The sequence below is a fragment of the Brassica oleracea genome, chromosome C3, assembly GCF_000695525.1.
Source record: "Brassica oleracea var. oleracea cultivar TO1000 chromosome C3, BOL, whole genome shotgun sequence".
In the NCBI taxonomy this organism is placed as follows: domain Eukaryota; kingdom Viridiplantae; phylum Streptophyta; class Magnoliopsida; order Brassicales; family Brassicaceae; genus Brassica; species Brassica oleracea.
This window is the reverse complement of record NC_027750.1, coordinates 48802461-48813666: the sequence shown is the minus strand read 5'-3', so window position 1 is coordinate 48813666 and position 11206 is coordinate 48802461. Positions and strand designations below refer to the sequence as shown.

At 27.4% G+C, this 11206-nt stretch overlaps 1 protein-coding gene across 1 annotated transcript; it reads left to right on the top strand.

The window, feature by feature from the left end:
- Window positions 1-283: 283 nt before the first annotated feature.
- Window positions 284-3135, top strand: LOC106335900 (xylulose kinase). The gene is made up of 9 exons (XM_013774572.1): window positions 284-577; window positions 651-1394; window positions 1484-1548; window positions 1712-1767; window positions 1845-1965; window positions 2048-2122; window positions 2201-2254; window positions 2336-2605; window positions 2687-3135. Exons 1-9 carry the CDS (start codon window positions 519-521, stop codon window positions 2917-2919), a joined length of 1677 nt encoding a protein of 558 aa, XP_013630026.1. The 5' UTR covers window positions 284-518; the 3' UTR covers window positions 2920-3135.
- Window positions 3136-11206: the final 8071 nt, after the last annotated feature.

Below are 11206 nucleotides of genomic sequence, written 5' to 3'. Positions count from 1 at the left end.
ATCAAAAATATAAATACCCAATCCAACGGTTCCTGGTTAATTTCTACAATCCATAAAACTGCCAATTGTTAATTCTAACTATTGATTAAAACAAAACCAACGAGACATTGTTTAATCAGGATTCATTTTTTTTTGTTGGAGGTATTTTCGACCAAAAAAATTAAAAAGTAAGTCAAAAGTATATCTCATGTCTAAAATAACTTATAATGGAAGCGTAAAGTATGTCAAATGGTAAAGCTCTCGCAGAGAATCCACTTATTTATGATTCGATCATATATGATTTGATTTGTTTGTTACCAACTCCGCGAGATTGAGTAGGTAAAGAAATCCACATTATAGGAAAGAATATAGAAGAAGCATTTAATTACGGAATTAGCTATTACCTAAAACTCAAACTCGTTACGATCCCCTATCTGATCGCAATTAACTCCGCTCTTATCCAAATTCCACAATTCTGAATTAGTGAGTTTATAAACGGACACACACCTCTTCAGACTTGGATCGGATCAACAACAACTATGGCGGATCTCTCTCTTCCTTCAGATTCTCTCTTCCTCGGATTCGACAGCTCTACCCAGTATGTCCTCTTGTCAGAGAAATTAATATTTTTGTTTCGATTTCATTCACATAATCTGTGATTTTATTGTTAGGTCGTTGAAAGCAACTGTGTTGGACTCAAGCCTCAACATCGTAACGACCGAACTCGTTCATTTCGATACCGAGCTTCCCCATTACAAAACCAAAGATGGCGTTTACAGAGATCCCACCGTCAACGGCAGAATCGTCTCCCCTACGCTCATGTGGGTGGAGGCACTCGATCTCATCCTCCACAAGCTCTCCGCTGCCAATTTCGATTTCAAGAAAGTCATCGCCGTTTCCGGAAGCGGCCAGCAGCACGGCAGCGTCTACTGGCGAAACGGCAGCTCCCAGATTCTGAAATCTTTGGATCCCAACAGTTCCTTGAAGGACCAGCTCCAGAACGCGTTCTCTTTCGAGGAGTCTCCGATATGGATGGATAGCAGCACCACGGTGCAGTGCAGAGAGATCGAGAGTGCTGTGGGAGGGGGCATGGTGTTGTCTGAGATCACTGGCTCCCGTGCTTACGAGCGCTACACTGGCCCTCAGATACGCAAGCTTTTCACCACCGAGGCTGATTTGTATGCGAGCACTGAGAGGATATCGCTTGTTAGCTCGTTCATGGCGTCTTTGTTGATTGGAGATTATGCTTCGATTGATGAAACTGATGGCGCTGGGATGAATTTGATGGATATTAAGAAACGTTGTTGGTCTAAGGAAGCGTTACAGGCTACAGCTACGGGTTTGGAGGAAAAGCTTGGGAAGTTAGCACCAGCTTATGCTACTGCTGGTTCCATTTCTCAGTATTTTGTTCACAGGTTTGTTGTATCTCTGACGCTTGTGTCTTCTCAACTAGTTAAAAGAAGGTGCCGAATTCATAAACTTTTTGTTGTTGTTTTTGTTGCAGATACGGTTTTGAAAAGAACTGTGTGGTTGTTCAGTGGTCAGGAGACAATCCTAATAGTTTGGCAGGTACATATTCAACTACACAAGCTTCGGGAAATGTTGGCTCACATTTGTCTATTTCTAGTCATTTAACTTTTGAGTAGCATCTGAAACAATTGTATAGTGCAACTGGATTCTTTGTATATGGAATACAAAGTTGTGGATGATGAGGCTATACCATGTTGTGCAGGTCTAACTCTTAGTACTCCTGGAGATCTTGCGATTAGTCTTGGGACCAGTGACACGGCAAGGCTCTTGATTCCGTTGAGCTTTTCTTGTTATTCCAGAAACAGACTACTTGTGTCCTTACCATTTGAATACAGGTATTTGGGATTACCAAAGAACATCAACCCAGTCTTGAGGGCCATGTGTTTCCTAATCCCGTGGATCCAGAGAGTTACATGGTAATGTTGGTTTACAAAAATGCTTCTCTCACCCGTGAAGGTAGTCATAACTGCAAACTCTCATCCTCACCCGTTATTAGGCAGAAACATAATTCAGAATAGTATGTGACTTTCCGTTTCAGAGATTCGTGACCATTGCGCTGAGGGATCTTGGGATGTTTTTAACAAGTATTTGGAACAAACACAGCCACTAAATGGTAAAGTTTATATTCCTTAATCCTTCATGTTTCCATCTCATATTTTTTGTTTTCTAAATACACAAATGGATCCATTAGACGGGAAACTGGGCTTTTACTACACTGAAAATGAAATCCTTCCCCCACTTCCCGGTGAGTTATTATTTTCCTTTCCATGCCATTCACACTCTATAAAAGCTTAATTTTACTAAGATCTCTTTCCCAAATACTTAGTTGGCTCTCATCGCTACATTCTTGATAACTTCTCTGGTGAGTCTCTTGAGGGTGTTAAGGAACGTGAGGTCAAAGACTTCGACCCTCCCTCAGAGGTTAGGGCATTGATTGAAGGTCAGTTTCTCTCAAAGCGAGCTCATGCTGAGAGATTTGGTATGCCTTCCCCTCCCATCCGAATTATAGCCACTGGTGGTGCTTCAGCTAACGATAATATTCTCAGTCTCATCTCTTCAATCTTTGGATGTGATGTCTATACTGTCCAAAGACCTGGTAACGCTTATTACGTACGAACAAGTTGTTGCAGCTTCCTTGCTTACTCGCTGATCATTGGAAAATTGTTCATTTGCACAGATTCAGCATCACTTGGAGCTGCACTGAGAGCTGCTCATGGCTGGCTCTGCAACAGAAAAGGAAGCTTTGTGCCCATCTCTTGTCTCTACGAGGGGAAATTGGAGAAGACGTCCCTAAATTGCAAGCTCAAGGTAAAAGCAGGACACGGTAATGTGGCTTCCACCTACGGGTTGCTGATGAAGAAGAGGATGGAAATAGAGAGGAAGCTTGTGGAGAAGTTAGGACACTTCTGAAAATAAAATAAAAAACTCTCTAGTCTTTAAGAATTTAATAGTTTTTATAATTGTTAATAAGATCTACTAAAAATATGTTTTGCTGTTGCTCGAAATAAAAGAAAATTGTAATGTCCAGTGGAAGCTCAATGCTTGGCAATGGAGCCGGCCTGTGACGATATTCAATATTTTGCCTTAATTTATATTCTCTGGTGACGAAAATGTTTTCGATCCTAATTCCTTTTTAAAATGAAACGAGAATTTTTATGTTTACCACATCGTTGTTACCATTATTCATGTTTACCTTCGTTAAAAAGATATTTTCATAAATATCTTATTCATCGAGAGGAAAAGACTTATATATATATATATATATATAATAATTATTTAAATAAATAAAATAAAATTTATTTTTAAAAATATATTTTTAAAAATATATTTTGTATAATTTTTGAATTATATGTTTTTAAATTCAAAACTTTTTATATTTTTATTGATTTTTTGAAACTTTTATTAATACTTTTTTCAATTTTTTTTTTTGAAATTCAAAAGTTCTTTTCGAAACTATTGTTACACATTTTCCAAAAAATTTAAAATATTTATTTATATATTTTTTAGAATCTTAAACTTTACATTCCAAAATTCTACTCTACTTCTCAATTATAATCTTTAAGTCAAAATTAGTTAATTTTAAGGTTATAAGTGTTATCTTACCTATTTAAAAATAATTGTAAAAGTAATTAAGGTAAACATGCAAATTGGTATTAGAAATGTGGTATTAAAAGTATAGTATTTTACGTAATATCCCAAATTAAATCACATTTACTAAAATTTCCCACACTAATACTACTACGTTCAATATTTAAAAGTTGAAACTATTTATTTTCTATATACATTTTTATCTTTTCTTGAGCAATATACTTTTTTTTCTATTTGTGTCATCTCTCTCTTTTCTTCTTGTCTCTCATTCATCTCTTCCAATCATATTTTTTTCTCTCTCTTTTTTTCTTGGCTCTCATTCATCTCTTCCAATCATTTTTTCTCTCAAGTTTTTGGATGGTCAAAAACATACAAATTTATGATTATTCTTGATTTTAATTCAGTTTCTTCTTATTCTCAACTAATAATCTCTTAATTGTTCATCCCATGTTAAAAATAGAACTTGCGTATACTTTATTCAAAAACCTAATTTTCAATAAAAGAATGAAAAATCAAAATTTTGTCAGCAAAAAAGGTAACAACTAGGTATTATGCTCGCTCATACAGACTTCATCATATTAAGAATACTTATTAGTGCATATATTATTTCTATAAATACCAGTATCAAATTATTGTTTATAATTTCAAAAAAAAAGAATATACTTTATTTATATACAACATTTTTTATCAAAACATAATCTAGTAAATAGTTATCTAATTTAATAATACATTATAATTATCTAATCTAATCTCGATAATATTATTTGAGAAGTCAGTTTCCTACGTATAGCGTTCACGTTAACTCTCACGGTGGTTGATTTCGATAATACCCTTATTGAATCAAATATATCTAATTATCATTATTAAATATTTATTCTATTTTTTCCTTTTTTATTTAGGTTTCCTTTTTCTTTATTTTTTTCAAAAAACCAATATAATAAAGAAAATTTAAACATTTTAAAAACGAAAATATCTTTTATATATATAGTGTAATTCATAATAAAGAAAGTTCACAAAATAATCTTGATTTTAAAGTAAGGAAATAATCTTCCCTTTTAAAAGATAATCTTAAAAACATAATATATATTTTAAAAGTATTAAGCATTTTATCTAAATCAATCAATTTCTCAAATTATTACAAAATAATTTAATAACATAAATTAAGATATATTTAATGAATAAAATTTATTTTAATCTTTCTTTTTGATTTAAGTTCCCTTTTATATTTTTCAAATTAATATATAGGATAAATAAAATATTAATAAAATTTAAGAAGAATATATTTTTATATATATAATGTGATTTCATAAAAAGGGATGTTTAGAAAAATAATCTTGATATCAAAGTAAAGAAATAATCTTCACTTTTAAATTTTATCGGTTATATTTTTATGTAACTTTGTACCTATCATCATTTTATTTTTATAATTTTCTTTTTTCCAAATTATAATATACTAAATTAATAATAAATCAAAATATATTTACACATCTAAGATGAACAACCAAACTAATACAATGAATAGAAATAGTTATACTTTAATTTGACGGAATATATGTAACACAATATACCCACAAAATGAGTAACTAGACTAATACAAAATTTTTATACAAAGTCAAAAATTAAATTAAAATAATATATTTTATTTATAGTAATAGTTTTATACATATAAATTATAGAACGTCTCAACATATTACAAATAAATATGAAATTTTCAAATAATATTATAAATATATATATTAACCAACTATTACAATTAAGTATTTTTTATAAGTTATATATATATATATGCATAAGGTTACAAAGGACTATCATTGTTATATTTATTTATGTAACTTTGAGTCGCCAACACTTTAGTTTACTTTTACTATTTGATTCTCAAAACAACATATATTGAATTATACATAATCTTACTAAAATATGTTTACAAATCTAAGACAAGAATTAAACTACATTAAAATAACAAAATTAATCAAAATTTTAAGCTGTACAACAAAAATATTATAGTTGAATCGGAAAAATAAATGTTATCCAATATATCCAAATAATAACCAAACAGTCGAGATATTATATATCCAAAATTATACGTCTAACTAAAATAACATAATGTTATTTAAAATCATTCATATTGATTACAATATAAATAATTTAATAATTAAAACTAAAATATTAATAAATTATTATAATATATTTATTTTATAATATTTATACATGTGCATGAGCACGGAAAAATCACAGAGTAAGAAAATATTTGAAATCACTATATTTTCCTTTTTTATATAAAATTCAATTTTCAATTGATTGGTATTTAATTATGTATATTTCTATTTCTTATTATTTTAATTTTTTTAAATTTAAAATATTATTTTTGGATAACACAAAACACACACACACACAACACACACAGATATATATTTAACTATATAAGATACTAAATATATATGCATTATGCTATATTTATTATATAATAAAATAAAATAAATATAACTATTCATTAAGAATATTATTTTTATATTTTTTATTTTGCAAGATATTAGGAATAAATTAAGCATAAAAATAAAATATATAATGTGCAACAAAGACTTAACTGGTTCAACTTTTTTGAAAAAAAAAACATAAATGAATCTTTAGGACATTCTCGTTGGAGGTGCAGAATATAATGGTAAATTATCAACTAAATCACTAAAATTGTTTAAGTTATAAAAATTAATAACTAAGCCTAAAACCAAGGATTATATGACAATATATTATTGGTGGGTATTGTTAATATCAAATTTTGATATCTATTTATTAATTAAATATTTAAAATATCATGATAAGCGTATATATTAAAATATATATATTAAAAATAATAGTATATATATATATATCGGTAGAATAGGTTAATGTTTATTAAATATCTTTGATATCATGATAAATATAAATATAAATATAAATATATATATATATATATATAATTAAAATTAAAAAAATATTAATTAAGGAGAATTTGCCAAAACCAACTCAAATATTGATTCTAACCATAAAAGTATACCTCATATTCAATCAAATGCAAAACCAACCTAAAGTACTAAAAGGGAACATTTAACCCTTATGACCAAACAAAAAATCGGAAACTTATTTTACAATTATGTCATTCGTAAGTCTACACGTAACAAAGAAAGTCTACATATCTGTAGACCACAGAACAAGTCTACATCGTAATTTGATCATGTAAATTAATTTTAAAAATGTAAAAAAATAATTTTTGTGAAACTTTAAATTAATTATTAATATAAGGGTTAATATGAAGTTTAAAAATTAATATTTTATATAATTAAACAATTTAAATGAATATATATTGATTTGGTAATCATGTGTTAGACAATATTTATGGTTTAGAACAAAAGGTTGTAACATGTTATGTCTTTTAAGGTTAAATTCTTAGGGTTAGATTTTAGATTGATATTTTTTTGTTTTATTGATTTAAATTTTCATATTAGTGTTGAATAGTTTATATTTTATATATGTGGATATTTGATACAATAATTGAAATTCCTGTGATTATCAAGCAAATATTTAGGATTTGAGTTTTGTGGTTTAGGGTTTCGTAGACTTACAATTCAATCTACTTTAATTAGTAAAAAAATTATCATTATTTTTAAATTAAAAATATAAAATTATATATTATAAATATTAAAAAAATAAAGAAAGAAATTTAGAAAATCATATATAAATTACTAAAACAATAAGAGAAGTAGGAAAATAAAAATATGTGTAGACTGATAAAAAAGTCTACTCTCATCAAATTTAACCTAACTGGATGTAACCAACAAAATTCTAACCTAATCCAATTTTAATCAAGCTTTATCGGTGAAGACTGAGAAAGAAGTCTACGCCCACGAAATTTAACCTAACCGGATTTAACCAACTTAATTTTAACCAAATAAACCAAACATTTTTAACCTAACCAGAAAATTTACCTAGCATATAAATACAATTCTTAAGATTTTTGGGTTAAAAAAAAACCCATAAAAATAATCGTTATAGACTTACAAAGAAGTCTACTCACCGTAGCAATTTAACATAATCAGATTTAACCAAGTTAATTTTAATCTAACCGAACTTAAACCAAATCTTTTTAACCTAATGTGAAATCATATATTAAAATTATTAGAAACATAAAAAACGAAAAATTAAATTTGTATATTATAATTTTGATTAATTTTAGTTTTTGTATGATTAAATAATCTTCAAACTAATATTCAAAAGTTGTAAGTTCATGTATTAAAATATTAAAACAATAAAAAAATAAACAACAATAATGAAATTATCGTAGTATACTTACAAAAAAGTCTACTAAGTAGATTTACAAAAAAAATAACTCAAATTTTCAATTTTAGTAGACTTCCAAAAAGTCTACAGTGTCATAAATTTTAACCTAATTACAACTTTTGTCTCCATATATAAATAAAATTTATACAATATCTTTCTAAAATGGCTTCACAAATTTCTAAGACTCTCTCACTTCTCTTTAAAACTCTCTCTCTCTTCTCTCTAAAACTCATTCATGTCTTTCTCACAATATTATCTTGTTATTTTAGGTATTATGATTCATGATTTTCATCTTTTCCTTTAAAAATGTAAGTTTAAGATCTATAGATTTTAAATGTATATTTTTATGCTATGTCTTTCTCACAATATGATCTTTTTTTTGTAGGTATTATCATTCATGGTTTTATCTTCTAAAAAAATGTAAGTTTTAGATCTATAGATTTTAAATTTGTATTTTTATGATATGCTTTTCTCACAATATTATCTTGTTTATGTAGGTAATATCATTCATGGTTTTCATCTTCTTCTCTATAAGTTTTTCAGATTCAAAACTATTTTTCACATTTCAAAATGTACAGATTTTTTCAGATCTGAAAATTATTAGATAATGTACATTTCTAATGAAGTCTGCTTTATTTTTTTTTTTAATAGCAAACATTCTAATGAAGTCTGCTTATAAGATAAATCTAGTAGACTTAAAAAAAAATCTACTAAACCACTAATTTCAAGCAAACTTCATTGGAAGTCTACCAAAATATAACTTAAATTTTTTTTCCCATGTTTTATTAATAATTTTATCTTATTTTGCAGGTATTTTTTCCATAGTTGTTATCTCTCCACTCAAATGTAAGATTTACATTTATAGATTTTAAATATGTGTGTTTTGTATTTATATTCAAATAAAGTTACATATTCAAACTTTATGTCTTTAATTTACTACTAATTTATCTTATCAAAATTTTCTTAGATTTAATTATTTTCATATTTTTAATGTAGTTTCTGATAGAATAGACTTCAAAAGAAGTCTACTTAAAAGTTAGGGCTAATTTAGTTCAGCCCTGACTTTAAGCAGACTTCACTAGAAGTTTACTCAAATATGATTTTAATTTTAGTTTTATATTTTTTCACAAGTTTATCTTATTTTGCAGGTATTCTCTTCCAAAGTTTTCAAATCATCTTCTCAAAAGTGTAAGATTTACATTTATTCATTATAGGGATATTTTTGTGTTTATTTGAACTACATTTATAGATTCATACTCTATGTTTTTGATTTGCTACAAGGTTGGCAAAAAAAACTATTTTGAAATATTAACCAGAACAAAGTATTTTCAAATTTTTTAAATATATATTTTTAGATCTTAAAATTTTTCGTTAGTGTAGACTTCAACTAAAGTCTACTAAACCATAAATTTTAAGCAGAATTAATAAATTTAAGTAGACTTAATAAATTTTAAGTAGACTTAATAAAACGTCTACTAAAATATGATTTATTTATTTTATCTTATCTTATATTTTTCTCATAATTTGTTTCCTATTTTGCAGGTACTCTTTTCCAAGGCTTCATTTGAGGCATCAAGATTATGAAAAATCAAACAAGCTCAAGAATATTTTTTTAATAAATTACTTTGTAATAATTTATCATAATAAAATATTTATTTGTAAATAATTATATGATGCATATATAATCTATAAACATTGTATTATTTTTTAGTTAGTTTTCACTTGTATGATATATTAATTTTTGCAAGAGTATAATCACAAAATTTTGCAATAAGTTTCAAGTATATACTTCTAACAAAAAAATGCAGAAGCAGACTACTAACACACACTGTAATATAACTAAATCGTGAAAAATACGATGAATAATACACAAATGTACTTTTAATAGAATTTACGACATAGACTTTGACTTCTCTCTACATTTGTAGACTTACAAAGATGTCTACACTTATTATCTAACATATAGTCAAACTAAAAATTTGTAGTCTACTTGGCACTGGCTTGATACACAAAGACGTACAATATACGTCTTACATAACTCGATCAAGGTCCGCACTTGTTGATCATACGTGACATACATAGGAGGAGTATCATGACCCATTTTCTCTAAAATTACGTTTGGTAAGGAATATGTTAGCTCCACCATCTTGGTTTTTGTCCAGATCATAATCTTCTTGTGCCATCTCAACAAGTTCACCATGTGACAACCATCATGCACAAGGAACATTCTCATTTTTTCCGATTATCGACCACAAACTCCCACAAAGAGCCTTTCACCACCCATTATCCATATACAACATGTAACTGAACAATTCCCTGCAAAAAGAATACGCTTTACAAAATTATCAAAGAAAAATTTCATGTTTAATAATATTACAAAGTAGACTTACAAAGACGTCTACACTTATTAACTAACTAGATATTGAAACCAAAATGTTGATAATTTCATAACTATAAAAGATTATCTTTTCAAAATAGTTCAAGACCATTAGGATTAACTAATACACACGGTCAAACTAAAAAATCTTCAAAATACATTACGAATAATACACAAATCCACTTTTTTATAGATTTTTTATGTAGAATTTATATTCAGTCTACAAAATAATAGATTTTCTTTTCAGTTTACGTATGTAAACTGTCATGTAGGTCTACAATTTGAGTTAGTTTTTGCAATTGCAAAATCCACGAGTTATTATATGTATTTAAAAAAATTGGGATTTTATACGTGTAGACTTTCATTTCAGTTTACCTTTTGAAAATATTAGTTTTTGCAATTGACCAAAATTCAACCAGGATTTGACTTTCAAAAGTAGACTTCATTTATAGTCTACTTTATTTTTAATTTTTTAGAACATGTTAGTTTTTGGTTTTTGCAATTGACCAAATTTTACTTTCTACAAATATATTGAGATGAATGTCTACACATGTGTAGAAGTCTACTCCCAAATTTGACATGTTAGTTTTGCATTTGACCAAAATAAAATAGTAGACTTCATATGCAGTCTACGTTTTTTTCTGAGATTAGTAGACTGAATATGAAGTCTACACTTTGTTTTTTTGATCAACTTTTTATAACATTTTAGTCAAATACAAAACTAACCCTTTCAACGCAGTCAAAGTTTTGGTCAAATATAAAACTGACATTTTGTAGACTTCCCTAGCAGTCTATATAATGTAGACTTCTGGTGAAGTCTACTATGAAAATTCAAAAGTTTCCAAAGTTTGGTCAAATGTAAAAACTAAGTTTTTTAACGTAGACTTCTTGGTAAGTCTACCTATTTTTTGTTTTTGTTTT

Coding starts and splice junctions, on each gene's coding strand:
- LOC106335900 (XM_013774572.1), top strand. CDS start 519: ATGGCGGATCTCTCTCTTCCTTCAGATTCTCTCTTCCTCGGATTCGAC. Junction 1,549..1,711: donor CAATCCTAATAGTTTGGCAG/GTACATATTCAA, acceptor CATGTTGTGCAG/GTCTAACTCTTAGTACTCCT. Junction 2,255..2,335: donor AATCCTTCCCCCACTTCCCG/GTGAGTTATTAT, acceptor CCAAATACTTAG/TTGGCTCTCATCGCTACATT.